Source organism: Eschrichtius robustus, chromosome 6 (genome assembly GCF_028021215.1).
Source record: "Eschrichtius robustus isolate mEscRob2 chromosome 6, mEscRob2.pri, whole genome shotgun sequence".
Classification (NCBI taxonomy): Eukaryota; Metazoa; Chordata; class Mammalia; order Artiodactyla; family Eschrichtiidae; genus Eschrichtius; species Eschrichtius robustus.
In genome coordinates this window covers 15,924,827-15,939,989 of record NC_090829.1, presented here as the reverse complement: position 1 = coordinate 15,939,989, position 15,163 = coordinate 15,924,827, and the positions used below count along the sequence as shown (strand labels likewise).

Below are 15,163 nucleotides of genomic sequence, written 5' to 3'. Positions count from 1 at the left end.
TTTTGCTCTAGCCTTCTCTTTTTAGCTTATTTATCCTTTCCCTTATACCCCTCTCAAAATTCTTAGTTGCAAATAAGAGAAATCTACTCTCACTCTCCAGCTGATTCAAGCAGACAGTGTATCAGAGCAATGACTGGGGAGCGCAGAGTCTCTGGGAGGGTCAGAGTCAGAGAACCAGGCTTGGAGCAGCAGCCTGAGTCACACCAGGACTGGTCCAGGGAGAGACACAGTCCCTCTGCTGGGTACTGTCAAAGGCTGACGTTGAAACCCACATCAGAATCCAGGGACATCCCACACCTCACTAGATTCATGTCGGTCATTTCTGGTGAGTCTCACGTGAGCATCTGATGCGAGAAGTCTAGGTCGGATGCCTACAACAGAGCTGCAAGGGAGGCTCTTGCATTGGGGAGGATGGCTTTAGACCTCCCCAACACAGTAGGGGCATTCAAAGGAACTGGGCAGCTATCCACTATTGTTATTGATAGGAAGCTACTGTATCCTGATATTATTTTAAATAATATAGTCACCGGTGATCCTTTTGTGGGGGAAAAATGGAGAGGGTTAACCCAGGCTATCAGATGAGTGCGAACACTCCTGGGCACAGCAGTCATGCCAACGCGCAGCCTGGTGCACCCTCCCTGGCCTCCGTGCCCCTCTGCCCTCCCACCAGAGCAGACAGCGGAGCACAGCCCCTTCTTGGGCTCTCAGGGCTCACCAGCCTGGGCTGGTGGAGGTGGGAGTGGGAATGGGATGAAATGTTTGAAGGTTAGCGAGACCCAAGGGTCAGAGGGACTCTGCCCACAGCTGGAAATGAGCCCCTCCCTTGGTCCTTTTATCTAGCTGCATTTCAGGCTTGGTAAGCATTGTCACGCCTCAAACTGGAAGCAGCCCTTAAAGACCATCTAGCCTGACCTCGTTGGAATAATGACCTCTTAGCTCAGTGAGTGGCAGAGGTGAGATATATGTTGGTGGGGGGAGGGAGTGGATGACACCCCACAGCCACTGACCCAGGGCAGGCTTTCCTGGCATCACTGGGCTCAGACAGAGCAGATGCGGACAGTTGGAGGACAGTGGGGAAGCGAGAGCGTCGGGGATGGACCAGGCTCCCAGCTGGAGCAGGAGAAAGGGCCTGGGCCGGACCAGCCCCTACCACTGTCCTGCGACCCCTCCTCCTCCCTCCTCCCTCCTCCCTCCTCCCTCCTCCCTCCTCCCTCCTCCCTCCTCCCTCCTCTGTTCTGTCTTCCCTGGGTCCCCGGTGAGGCCCAGGTGACTGAGCATCCTCTGGCAGAGGGAATTAACGCACTTAATTAAAGTGTCCAATTAAGAGCTTTGCATATTTCTTAATTACCGCCTGAGTCTTTGGGGGGATGGTTTGAAATGGGATTTTCACGTGTTTCCTCATTTAGCCTATGGTGAGCCAGCTGGCGCCTCAGGGCTCAGGTAGGAGCTGGCAGAGCCCTATTCTGCAGCAGCTCTTCTGAGCATGAGGTGGCAGGGTGGGGTGTGCAGCAGGAGCCCGGAGCCCAGCCCCCCATGCTTCTCCACCTTGCAGGAGGGCAGGGCTGGGTTTCCTGGTTTGTGAAAATAGAACAAAAGGAAACAAGGATCAGACAGATGAAGCTGGTGTCTCCAGCTGTTCGTCTTATCACCACAGGGCCTGGGGGCTGTGCACCCCATGGTCAGGCCAGGAATGGGGGACTTGGTAGGCAGGGAGGTGCATGGGACTGGTGGAGCCATCTCCCCAGGCCCCTGCAGAGCAGGGGCACTGGACCAGGAAGGGACTGGCCTCCTTCCCAGCATCAGGATGAGGACTGGGCCCTTCCATGGCAGGCCCTTCCCAGCACTCCCCAGCATTTCCCATCTGTGTTCTGCAAACTGAGCTGATGGGACACCTGAGTTAGCTGGGCCCATCGTAGGAATGGATTGCTGGTCTGAGCCCTGGGGAAGCAGATTTGCCTTTTCAGCCCCGAGGGCCACCTTGTGACAGCTTCGGACCTTCTCTGACCTGGGCAGGCTGATGGGACTATGGGCCAAGAATGCAGAGACCCTTTCCCTGGCATGGGGACTGCTTTCCTAAAAACACAAGTGTCTGAGAGGTGGGCAGCCCGCCAGGGCAGCCTAGAGATGGCAGTGACCTCTGCCACATCTTTCCTGCCTGCCGCACTGGGCCCAGCTCTGTGACCCCGAGGAGGACCAGGGGGGACCCCACTGACCATCCAGCGGCTCCCCTGCGCTGGTGTGGGCAGCAAACGTGAGTGAGCAGCTGGGCACAGATTGTGGGGCAAGGTTTGGGTGTGGCTCGGTGGGGGGGACCCCAGGGGTGGGGCACACGCTGCCAGGCCTTGGCAGACCCTCTACCAAGTCTCCAGCGAACTTCTTGCGCTCTGCCTCACATATTGCCCCATTACTGGCCCTCACGGCAGTCTTTCCACCTCCACCCTCACCCGCAGTGGGGGTGACAGGGCGGAGAGGGGTGCTTCCTGGAGCGAGACAGTGTCGGAGTGGGAGTCTGGGGGCTCACAGCCCACTCAGCTGTCAGCCTGTGGCCCGGGCACCAGCCACGCCCGGCAACTCTCATAGGCACTGACCCCAAAGCCCTGGGAGTCTGGCTTCACGTGGCAGCCATGGCGAGATGTGGGTAAGGGACAGCTGTATGCAGAGGACACCTCAGCCTCACATCACCAGACCCCTCTGGTCCCTCTCCTGGGAATGCTGTCCCCCTGATGCCTCGTCTTCACCAATCAAGACCCAGCCCAAATGCCACCGCCTGCAGGATGCTTCTGCAATTCCCCAGCAGAGAGTGGCCTTGCCTTTTTGTTGGCCTCGCAGTACCCCCTCTCAAGTTGCCTCGCATCTTAGGTGTTTGCACCTGAATCTGGCTCTGCCACTGGGTGAGGGCTGCCGTAGGGCAGAAGGACATCTGCTTCTCACTGTGAATTCTGCGCCTAGCCTGGGCCTAGCACGGAGTAAGCCCCCACTGGGTGTTTGTTGAATGAGTAGAGAGGCCTCACGTCCTCTGCAGCTACCTAGAAGCCACCTGAATGTACAAAAATCTCTTTACCTGGGACCTGCCACTGAGATGGGGACTGGGGCCCATGGGAGGCTGGTGGAGTGAGTGGCCCCCATGGGTGAGGTCCAGGTGGGTGCTGCTAGCTGACTGTGTAGGGCCACCTTGCACTGGTGGAACTTCAGGGTGTGTGGAACCGAGCTCATTGGGACAGCCCACGGGTTTGCAAGACCTCTGGGCCCGAAGCTTAGATGTGGGTAAGGAAAGGACTGTTCCGTGGTGACATCAATAATGGAAAATAAGCTTAGATCCTCAGCTCATGAGGTTGCATGATTATTACCCATCATTATGTAATGATTTTTTTCTGAATGTAGTGCTGGTATTTGTGCTTTGGTCTGACAATTTTAAAGAAAGCTTTTATGGGTGACCTGAATCCAGAGTGATGACTTGGTGTTTGCTCCTTGTCCAGTTTGCTTGGGCTTAAGGAATGGCCCCATCATGTGCTAGTCACAAAGCCAGGTGTCAGGGAGGCATCCTGGGCTCTCCTCTGAGTCTGACCAGTTACTAGGTCCTGTCACTCTCCTCTGCTCTCCACTTCTCCCCAGCGCCACTGCCTTTGCTTTAACTGAGATCCGCCATCCCTCGCTGGATTCCTGCCCCCAATCTGGCCCCTGTAGGCCCTTCCCCCCTTAGAAGTGTAAGTTTTCTTCCTAAAGCACAGAACTGTTGCTCTGATTACCTAATACTCTATAACAAACCACCCCAAACTTAGTGGCTCAAGAGGATGAAAATATTTACTTTGCTCAGGAATCTATAGTTTGGGCAGGTCCTAGCAGGGAAAGGGTGCCTCTGTTCCACTTTGATGGCTCCAAGGCTGGGGCTTGAGTCATCTGAAGGCTCGCCCACCCACAGGTCTTCTGGCTGTTGGCTGCTGGCTGGAGGCCTCCGTTTCTCGCACATGGGTGTCTCCATGTGGTTCTCCCACGTGTAGGCTGCCTTGGGCTTCCTCAGAGCATGGCGGCTGGGTTGAAGGGCTAGCTTCCAGAGTGTGAGGGAGCTGGAGCACTCCAGACCGAAGCTGTGCTGCCTTTTCTAACCTCGCCTTTGAGTCACACACGGTGCCATTTCTGCCACAGTCACAGGCCCACAGATTTACCTCTGGATAGAGTGTCTGTGGTACATTGTAAGAAGAGCACACGGTATGGGGCATATTTTGTGAGCCATCATGGCCATTATAAGCTGCCACACCTTTCCCACCACCTCTCTGCTTAAGACCTTTGGGAGGCTCCTGCCACCCCTGGGAGAGAATCGTGCTCCTTGATGTGGCCACATGGCCCGGCCATCTAGCCCCTGCCCCACTGGGCTTGCCTCTATCTGTCCGTCCCTTCCCTTCCTCTACAGCTGGCCCCAGAGATGGATTTTGGTTTAAATCAACTCAGTGGCCACACATAGCTTCCTTGAACAGTGTTTGTCGTTTACCCCTCTCCTTACACACCTGGTCTGGCCCCATTTTCCCTGAGACAAAGGACAGGGGAAATGACCTTGACCTTGTTGCCTCTCATCTCTTTGCACAAGCTTTTTATCTTCCTGCCTGTGTGCATTTGCTCCCACTGTTCCCTCCGCCCGAAATACCTGGTCTCCCCTGACCCCCCTTCCCACAGTTCAACAGCTGCCCTTGCAGCCTTCCTGATGCCCAGCCCCCTGGGCCCCCACCCTTTGTGATCTCCTGCTTTGCTGCTGGTCAGACCTTCCCATAAACCAGCGCGATGTCATTCATGAGGTGAGGTCTTTGGCGTCATATCTGGTTTTATACGTCAGCTCCACTGCTTCCCAGCCATGTGACCTTGGGGATAAGAACCACCTCATTGGATCATGATGAGGATTAATGAGGAAACCTAAGAATTTCTTATCTGGCGCTGAGCAGAATCCCAGTAAGAGTTAGCGTTTCCATTCCTTCTTTCTAGAGGCTCCTAGTAAGTGCTCAGGAATGAATTTTCTCACCCTCATTTGGGTGAAAGAGGGAAAGTACGTCTCCCTGCTTAATCATGTGGGATTAAACCACCAGATTATAAGAATATTGCTGAGCCATGAGCAGAGAGAAAAAAGCTCAATAATGATTGCCTGCTTATTTTTAATAAAATCCTTCCAGTAGAGCTGAATCTCTGCCCTGGGAAAGAGCTCCACGTTGCTGCAGTGGTGTCCGAGAGCAGTTGTTAGAAGGGCAGTGGAACAGTATGACCTTGAGAACAGGGCTGTGTGGGGAGGACGGCCCTCCCACAGGCTGCAAGGGGCCTCAGGAGGGCGGGGGGCCTCAGGGGGAGGGTCTCCCACCTCTCCCCCCACCCAGCCCTGCCTGAGCTGCTTGAATGCGCTGCCCTCTTGGGCCTCCCCTCGGCTGGCCCAGTGGTGGTGCCCAGTCAGGTGACGGCTCCAGCTGTCACGCTGCCCTTTGCGGTGAGACGAGAGTGGCCAGGTAGGTGGGCTGTGCAGGCTCTTCATACCCAGGTTCCAGCACCTTCCACCCAGAGCAGTTGTTGAGGGTGGGGTGTGGACTCAGGAAGTGCATGGGGCGGCCCCTTTACCCAGCCAGCTCCTTTACGTGATGCCAGGGCAGCAGTGGGCGAGGGGCTCCTTTGTAAAGCTCTGCCTCAGGGCCCTAGGGACAAAGCATGGAGGCACCTTTCCTGCTGTTGGTGCTGCATAGTGTTGCCTGGGCTCTGCTCTGAGGGCTCGTTGGTCCCCTGCAGGCTGGTGAGCCCCACCCTGGAGCTCCGGGGCCATGGGTCAGGGTGGAGGCCTGGCTCAAGTTGGGGCCGGGACAGGACACACCAGCCATGGTGTTGATGCACACTTGCCTGCAGTAAAGGGTGCACACTGAGGCCGTGGGGAGGATGAGCAGTTAGAGGCCTCTAAGCAGGGAGGCCAAGCTGACAAGTTCAGACAGGGTCTCAGCCATGTTGTCCTGGCAGCCGTGGAAAGAGTATGGGTGGTCCTGGGGAAGCTCTGAGGCAGGGAAGAGGAGGGCTTCTGCTCTGAGAAATGAGAAAAACCACCTAGAAGAGTGAGAAGAAATCATCCTCTTTTGATAACGAGGCTGTCATTCAGTCCAGGCCTCAGTTGGGGTTCTGGGCCCCAGGTGTCCTAACCCATCCATCGTTGCTTTGCTGAGCCCTCTGTTTGCCCAACACGTGCCTGAATTCCCAGTTTCTGGCCTTGCATATTGGGTCAAGCACTGCCTGAGTAGGGAGAGGCCCTGCCTCCAGCCCATCACAAGAAAAAAGTGCCTTGACTTGGCAAGGCTATTCCCGGAGCTCCGTGACATCTACAGTGGTGGCAATAATGACCTGGCAGAATCCTGAAACCCAGCATGACCCAAAGATGCTGAGGAGCGTCAGGGGTAGGAGCTCAGTCCCTGGTCTGACCACCTTATCCTGGCCCTGCTCAGCTCTGGCCCTAGGCAAGGAGCTGTCAGCTCATTTCCCCTTGTATAAAATGGGGGTGCATGAGTACCTGCTTCAGGGTTGGGGACTAACCAGGGTGGTCTTAAGGGCTTAGTACAGCGTTGCCGCAAACACAGAAGTCCTGCAAGCTTCAGGTAGGCGGGTGTCCCGTCTCCTCTGTTTACTGCTGTCGTGTAAATCTGTGCCTGGCACAGCCTTGGGGTGTGCCTGACGCACTCCGTAAATAGAGGGTTCAGGTGTTGCCTGTTAATGGTGACTGTGAGAAAGCTCAGAAAATACTGGCACTGGCCAGGACCCCACACCTAAAAGTTCCTCCTGCACAGTCCCAGGACACTACTTGTTTCTTTGGCATTTTCTCCTCCCACCTAGCAGTCGCCCTGCAAGCCACTATGAAGCCACTGGCAGTGGCTGGCGCCTCAAGAAGGGGGACTTTGCAGAGAAGCCTTGCAGGGCTTTCTAATCTCTCAGCTCCTCTGTGAACCTCCTGTTCCTTTAGTGGCTTTTGGGGATTCCGCTGTCTCTCCTCCCCGCCTGCTCAGCTGCCCCAGGGGAGAGCCTGCTGGAGAAGAGGACCGTGTCCCTTTCGCCAGGGTGTGGGGTGCTGTGTGTCACCACCGAGGGGAGCTGCCAGGGGGCCCTGCAGTACCTCTCTTCCCGAGCAGGAAGGAACTTTCCGCTGTCTGTTGGAAAAGGAGGATGCCGTGCGCTCCCTGATTTCATCCTCCTCCTGCTGGCTCAGGGTGCTCCACTTTTCACCCTGTGGTCGGTCCCCTAAGCAGTTCCCAGCCTCAGAGCCGATCCTCCGGGTGTGGGAAGCCCCCACTTCTCACCTTCGTGTGAGTTTAAGTGGAGATTTAAAACAATTGGAAAGCACTTTACAGATTTAATTTTTATTAGAAGCTCAAAGGGCAGTTTCCAGGTACACTTACCAGAGATCCTGGGTGTATTACTGCTCACCCCGGAGATACTGAGAAGAGAAACGAGGCTGTTCGGACACCAGCGGGTGTACTGTAATCCAGTCCTGGCGCTGCCCGCTCTGAGCTGGTGTCAGAGTGCCCAGGTTTAAGGGCACAGTCCCCAACTAGACTGCCACCCACCTCAGACACAAGCTGCGAGTGGGGTCCCCAGGAGCACCCGCACTTCTGACCAGCTGGCTACAAATCTGGGGGTGCCCACGACCCTCCTCAGGTTCCATAATTCACCAGAATAACTCACAGAACTCAGGAAAGCACTCTACTTACAATTACAGTTTTACTATGAAAGATACAAATCAGGAACAGCCCAATGAAGAGACCCGAAGGGCGAGGTCTGGGAGGGCCTGGAACCGAGCAGCGTGTCTTCTCCCCGTGGAAGACAGTTGCCCTTCCCTTACAAGTGCTGGCTGTTGGGAGAGGACTGCACTCAGCTGGTGCACTAGTGAGGCTTCCGAACTGGAAAAGGACCTTTCCCGGAGGAACCCCACTGGGTTGCCCTGCTCCGTCCAGGCAGTGACCAGCCACCCTTCCAGGCCCAGCCTGTGGACATCCCGTCTGAGAATCGGGGAGAGGCGGAATGAGAGCTCTTGGGCGCTGGCTCTCTTGCGTTCCCTGCCAGAGTTATCTGTCTTCAGCAGCCCGGAGCACAGGGAGCTCTGAGCCAAGCTCAGCTGGTCCGGTCCCCCTCTGAGCCTCCCAGGGCCATGGCTGAGACTCGGTGGGACGGAGTAGCACTCCATGCTGGGCCTGACCTAACAAATATTCCTATCGCCCTTCCTTCCCACCCAGATGCTCACAAATGCTGCAGCAGGCATTTCCGCCACAGCCAGGCCTCAGGGGACCTGCACAGGGTTAGGTCAGAAGCCAAACCCTGCAATCTGGGAAATTAGCAGCATTTATGGGATTCCGAAGAGACTTCCTGGTTCTTTTAGCCATACCAGTGGTTCTCCGTTGGAGGTGTTACTGCCCCTTAGAGGGCATTTGCAAATGTGCAGGGGAGTTCAGGCTTGTCACAGTGACGGGGGATCCTGAAGGCATTTACCCAGCAAGGTCCGGGGATGCTAAACACCCTGCGAGGAAATGGACAGTCAGGCACACGTCATGAAAAATAGTCCTGCCCAAGAGAGACACTGGGGAATCCTTTACTTCCCCTGCCCCATGGTTCCTTGGAAAGCCACCTTCCTCATCAGTGCCCAGGCTGAAATAAAGGAGCATGTCTCCATCCTAGCCTGTGACCAAGAGCAAGGCAGTATTTCCAGGTGAGCGTGGGCCCATGTGACAGGAGCATCTTGTAATGCACACACTTGCTCTGATTCTTCATGTATGGCTCTTGCATCAGTTGGGCTCTTATGGGTCAAGGAAGACCTGGATTTGGGTGGTAAGAGTTCACAGGGCAGGGGGAGGCCTCCTCCTTGGTGCCTGGCAGGTACGCCCCTGCAGCCCGCCCAGTGTAGACTCGGCCGCCTCACCTCAATGTCCCTCTCTGGGGGTCCCACCTCCCACTTCCGTTTCTGCGTCTCATCTTTTCCTCTGGGCTTTTTTGTTTCATTATCTGTTTTTGTCACGTGAAATGTGTTTACAGGAGCCTAGCTCGGATCACGGCTAAACCCCTCTCTTCTTGTTGTTTTACAGTCGGAAAGACGTCTCTGATCACGCGGTTCATGTATGACAGCTTCGACAACACGTACCAGGTGAGTTCCTGGGTCCCTGCCCCCCACCAAGCCCCGCGGTGTTTGCGGCCTTGACAGCCACCTGGACACCATGCCAGCCTCCCTCCCAGGGTCACTGATGCTAGGATGAGAGTGGGGCATTCCTGGGACCTAGGGCATCCATCTTGCCTTGGAGGAGCTTCCCATCTGCACACTGGTCCCAGCCCGGTGAAGACCCTGGGCCCTTCTGAAGATCCAAACCTCAGTAAGGGAAATGTTTCCAGTAGAGAAAGGACACCTTTCAGTCTGTGTTCTGGCGGGTCTAAACCATGACAGTGTTTGGTTTCTTGGGGGCATCATCATCTGGAGGAGGATGGGCAAGATGCAAAATGAGGGACGTGAAAGAGCAGTAGGAGAACTTGCTCCTCCAGCGTGGCTGTGCGCTGGACCTTCATGAGTGCGTACACCCGCACACACACGCACACACACGCACACACACGCACGCACACCCACACACACATGCACACACGCACACACACACCCACACACACCCCCACACACACCCACACCCACACACGCACACCCCCACACACACGCACACACGCACACACACCCCCACACACCCCCGCCCCCACACACACACGCACACACCCCCCACACACACACACACGGTTGCTGGGGCACTTCCTTCCCTGGAGAGGCTGGTGTGATGGGCCTGCACTGCTCTACATGGGCAGGAGGCTGGATAGAGTGACCTGTGTGCTCCTGGCTCTCAAGGGTGGTCTGGAATCAACCAGAGGTGGCTCCACGTAGCCTAAGGCTGAGCTCTTGAAGGTCAGTAAGATTTCACTTTCCTGTCACCGCTGATGAGCAAATGAAGTGAATTTCCCCTGTAACTAAAGCTGTTATCACAAGGCACCAAACTTAATCATTTCAACTATTTTTAAGAAAAAAATATATTGTTTTCTTCCTTAAGACAGACACAAATAATAATTCAATTTTCTAAGCCAGTGGGTTCTGTGAGATAGTAGTTCCAAGGGATGTTAGTAGGTGTTATTTGAGGAAAAAAAGGCAGGGAGAAGGGTTCGGGGCTTAGGGAACACTGGTGAACGAAAGTAAATCTACTTTTCTACTGCAGGACTTCTCAGGGCCTTTTACTACATCAGTGTATGGTTTTGATTTGCTGAAAGAGAGATGTAGTGTGCAGGATCTCCCAGATGTATTTGGTCATGGGATCCTTTTGTCATCGAGTCCTCAAAGGATAAATATTTATAGAACGCACTGGGGACTGCAGTGCTACGAGGTCTCCCACCTCCCGGGACCTACGGAGCATGCAGAGCACAGCCCACTGCGGATTACAGTTCTCTGTCTACTCTTTAGTCTGTCTGTCTCACTCTGGACCAATCAGCATCTTTGCCTCATACACAGCCCCTTTCTCTGCCTCCCTCTAAATCCCTACTTTTCCTCTGCTGTCATCTGAAATACCAGGTAACTAGTGGACTTGGTAAGAATTGACTGAAGGGTAAGGACATGGGGCCCCGAGTGATGTACACAGCCTTGGACATCTGCTCTGGGATGATTATCTCAGCCACGCTTTGTCTTGCTTGGTACAGGCCAGGCTCTGTACCACGGCAGGCTTGCAGAGCCCTCTCCTCCCTGTAAGGGGAGTCCTACTGCATCGCTTTGCGTCCGAATCACAGCTCTAACTTCAGTTCTTAAGTCTGACTTGGTACTTGCATATTTGTGTGTGTGTTCATGTGCATGTGTGTGTGTGTCAGTGAATGATCTCACAGATATTATTTTGATTATTTGATTTTTCAAACATTAAGTTACTTACAATACTTCTTGTTGATGTCCCATTGATAATAAGCGATGCTCTTGGCTGGCTGGTGTTCTTGGAAGTGGTGGGCAGTAGAGATGGCCTCAGAGCCTTTGCAGTGGTCTTCACTGGTGTGGATCAAAGCCTCAACTCCTCCCCATGTCGTTTGAGTCTCCGGTGTCACCTCCTATGGCCCACTGCTTGTCCCATATCCCATGGTCCAGCGGGCCTCCCTGCTTGCTGCTCCCCACTCAGTGACACTGTCCCACTTCCATGCCTCGGCTCGTGGTGTCACCTCTGCTGGAATGCCCTTCCCTCTTCTCTCCTCTGCTGTGAAAAATTCCTCTGACTCATCAAGGCTCAGAGCACATGTTTGTCTGTGGTCAGGACCCTCCTCATGCTCTGCACCCCTCCACGGCTCCATCTTCCCTCGCACACTGTCCTCAGGGCTCCTTTGGCCTCCCAGCCCTACAGGAACTCCTACTGCTCTGGCTGCTGGATGGGGTCTCAGCTTGGCTGAGGCCAGGACCCCTCGGATCCACCTCTGCATTCATGGGTCCAGAACAGGGCCTGCCCACAGCTGGTGTCAGCTGGTGTCAGAATCCACCACAGTGGCTTCAAGAGGCCCTGTCTGCTTTGGTTCTTAGACTCCATCTGACTGAGCGGCCACAGTGGCCCAGTGTCGATGTCCAGTGTCCTGGCAAAAAGTGAAGAAAGCCCAAGTCCCTCCCCACTGCAGGCTTTTCTGACTTTCTTTTTGGCTGCAGGTAGAACTTCTCTCCCAATACCCTCTAAGATGGTAGTTAGGCTGGGAGGCTGGGGCTCCAGTTGTGTGTGCACACAGGCCCATTTTCGTGAATTCTCTGGAGATGGAGAGGGGGAAATGTTACTTTTCCTTAACATGGTGGCAGAGGCACTTGGGAAGTAGACGAGATGCCTGAGGGCCCTGGGGGATGTTCCCAGTTGTGCCCCCCCACGCTGACCGCTCCCCAGCACTGCCCACAAATACCCTGTGTACCAACCAGTACAGCCCAGCAGGGCGCCCCCACCCCCGCCTTGATTAGCTGAGGTGCCCAGAAAGTTCCCAGGGCGTATCCACCGCTCCACCCCTCCCATCCTTATGTATGTCTCTGGCTCTGTCTCCCGCCCCCTCCCCTATTCACTTATTCTGACAACAGATGTTTATCAAGTGCTTACTTTGTTTGCAGAGAAGTAGGAGAAAATGACCTGGCCACAGAATCTGGCCCTGCCCTGAGCCGGGCATGGAGGGTAGAGGGGGTTCAACCTCATCCTGGGTGGCAGCGAGTCCTCCCTCTGTCTGGGGCTGAACATGCCCGAGGCCCCAAGGAGCTGGCACGAGGACCCGGGCACGCAGAGCGCGGTTTCCCGCCAGACCTCTCGGGGGTCCTGTCCTCCTGGCAGGCCCAGGGGAGATGCCGCCTTGTTGACCTGTGGCCTTGGGAGAGCGGGTCTCCTGCCGCCTCCTGCCTGGCACTTCCCCTGCACACACGTGTACCTTGTTCTCCTCTTGACATGTGCATTCCCCAGCCTCTCACCACCCACCTGTCACCCCATCTAAATCCACTCACTTAAAGAAGCAAAAAGTCAAGACTTACAGCCTGGTGAGATTCACGCCTGCAACAATTCTCTTGTATAAAATCCCAACTAAAAAATGTCTTTCAAAATGTACTAAGAAGAAACCCCTGGTACCTGCGCTGTGATGAGACATGGGCCTCTCTGTGGGCCAGACCCCCTTTCCCCTCCCAGTGGCCAGTGAAACCCACCTGCGGGCCTGGCCCTTGGTCTACCTGTTTGAAACCTGCAACAGAACCAGAATGGGGGGTTTCCGGCCCCCAGGTGGTGGCTGGGGGTGAGAGGGGAGAATCCAGGAGCAGCCCTCTTCCTGGGGTTTCTCATGGGTCCCCCATCTTGGCTGCACGTTAGCATTATCTACTGGGGGGACGACTGGAGATGCACAGGCTGCGTCAGGCATCAGCACTTTTAAATCTCAGAGGTGACTGAGATGAACTGATAACCAAGGTTAGAGCCCCCGGCCTGTCCCTGGACCTCCCACCACAGCACAAGTTAGGAAAGCAGCCTAGTGGGTCCCGGCCCGCTGGGGCCTACCTAGCTGCTCCTGGGGGTGTCTCTGGAGGACTGCACTGGAGCACGCCCTGGGTCCCACTGTGCCTCCGGGAAGGGGACAGCATGGCTGTGTCCACTGTGCCCTCACAGGCCGAGGGACTGCCTGAGTTGCTCGTAGCCCCTCAGTGATCTGGGGGCTTTCCTCTCTCCCCGCTAGGTGTGTATTAGTTTCCTGGGACTGCTATAGCAAATTGCCACAAACCAAGTGGCTGAAAACCACAGAAGTTTATTCTCTCACAATTCCTGAGGTTAGAAGTCTGGAATGAGCAGAGCCACGCTCTCTCCAAAGGCCTGGGAGGGAATCCTTCCTGCCACTTCCAGTCATCGGATTTAGGGCCCACCCCAAATCCTGGATGACTTTTTATCTTGAAACCCTTAACTAATTACATTCACAAAGACCCTCTTTCCAAATAAGGTCACATTCTGAGATTCCAGGTGGACAGAATTTGGGAAGAGGACACTCTTCAACCCACTACACAATGTCCCAGCACCTCCCAATCTGATCCCATTGGAGACCCCTCCAGGCTCCAGGCCCCTCTGGCGCTTCACGTGCTACTGGCCCAGCATCTGACCTGGGGAAGCCATTTCCCCAGGAGCCTATCTGGCAGCAAGTCTTTTTGTTCTTACAGGGCTTTTCAGAATGATCAGATGTTTCTTTATGTAACATTTGTAAGTTGATTTAATAAAGTAAATAGGTTTACTGGGGCCTGGTCACTGACGCTATGGCGCTGCCCATCTGGCTGCTCAGCAGCCCCCAAACCAGCGCCTGCCCCACCCCGACAATTCACCCCTGCAGCACGGGTGGCCTTTCAGGGGAGCCGAGCTCCCGCTGGGTCCCACAGCGGCACATCCCAGGTGCCCAGGGAGGGGGCGTTTGTGATGACCATGGTGTGTGAGGGGTCATCCACGTGGGGCTGGACGCTTTGAAGTCTCTCTTTCCGGGGCAGCGAGTTCTGCTAATGTTTGTCCAACCAGACTCAGGAAGGTGGTCTGGAGGCTGCCAGGCTTGGGCAGCCAAGCCCCACACCTAAAGTGTCTCCACATCGCCTTCACTGGTGGGCCTAAAGTGGGCCACAGTGAGGAAGAAGGACCTGGGGATGGGTCAAGCCAGATGTCCTCCTTGGACACCCAGCCTCACGCTCATGGGCGCTGCCCTCTGGTCCCCTCCCCTGCCGGGGCCAGGGAAAAGGAAGGGGATGGGGACTTGGGGGTAGGTTGCTGATGGTACTGAGCACCGTTCTGTCAGGGGGTCACTGTAAGGAGATGAGTGAGCCCACACAGAGCCCACAGCAGCCAAGAGAGACCAGGAGAGAGGGTTCCCTCTGATAGGTGGGGGGGGGGGGTGCCCAGGGCTCCACCTTGAAGAGGAGGTGCAGCCAGTCAGACAGGAGTGGATGGGTCGGCGTGCAGGGTCCAGGGGAGATGGCTTTTGTGGCCACAGCATGGAGCACTTGGTCAGCAAGAGGCAGGAGATTCAGAGGAGCCAAATGGCGTGCTGCAAGGGCACCAGGCAAGGCAGCTAGGCCCTTGGCCTCCGGGGTACACAGCGCAGCACCCGTCCCATCTGCCAGGGTGTGTGTGCACATTGTACTGTGCTGGGCACTCAGCTCTGAGGGCAAGGTCCGGTTGTGGGGTGGCCAGGCTGCAGTTCTGCAAGGACAGATCCTGGGCGGGGGGGCGGGTAGAGGTGAGGGGGTGGCCTCACGTGGCCTCTTCCCCCGGGGAGTGTGGTCTGTGGCTGAAGTGCTGGCATGGGGCTGAGGCTCACATCGTAACCAGCGCTGCCGTCATCGTCCAGGTACCGCCCTGCTCATCCTCCCATTCTCCCATCCTACATTAATGCGTGAAGCTCGTCAAGAGTGTTGTGGTCCTTGGGGGCGTGGAGCTTCAGACAAAGCAGGGATCAGTGGCTGTTGTAGTGGGTGTGGAAGGCTTCCTGGAGGAGAGGGTGGGAGCTGAGTGGGAAAGGGCAGGCAGGATCTGATGCCACTGCGTGGGAGGGAGGGCTAGTATGCTGAAGGAGAAGCCTTGGTGGGAGCCCCAGGCGCAATGATCCAGTGCTGCGCATGCGTGGGGGGCGGTGCCGGGGCGGGCTCTGCCGTTTTGGA

The 15,163-nt window shown here is 55.8% G+C and overlaps 1 protein-coding gene across 1 annotated transcript in view; it reads left to right on the top strand.

The window, feature by feature from the left end:
* RAB6B (RAB6B, member RAS oncogene family) overlaps positions 1 to 15,163 on the top strand; it is a 55,311-nt gene that overhangs the window by 17,924 nt on the left and 22,224 nt on the right. Inside the window, exon 2 of the mRNA XM_068547314.1 lies at positions 9,075 to 9,133. Within this exon, the coding sequence (XP_068403415.1) occupies positions 9,075 to 9,133 (59 nt within the window). The remainder of the gene's footprint in view (positions 1 to 9,074; positions 9,134 to 15,163) is intronic.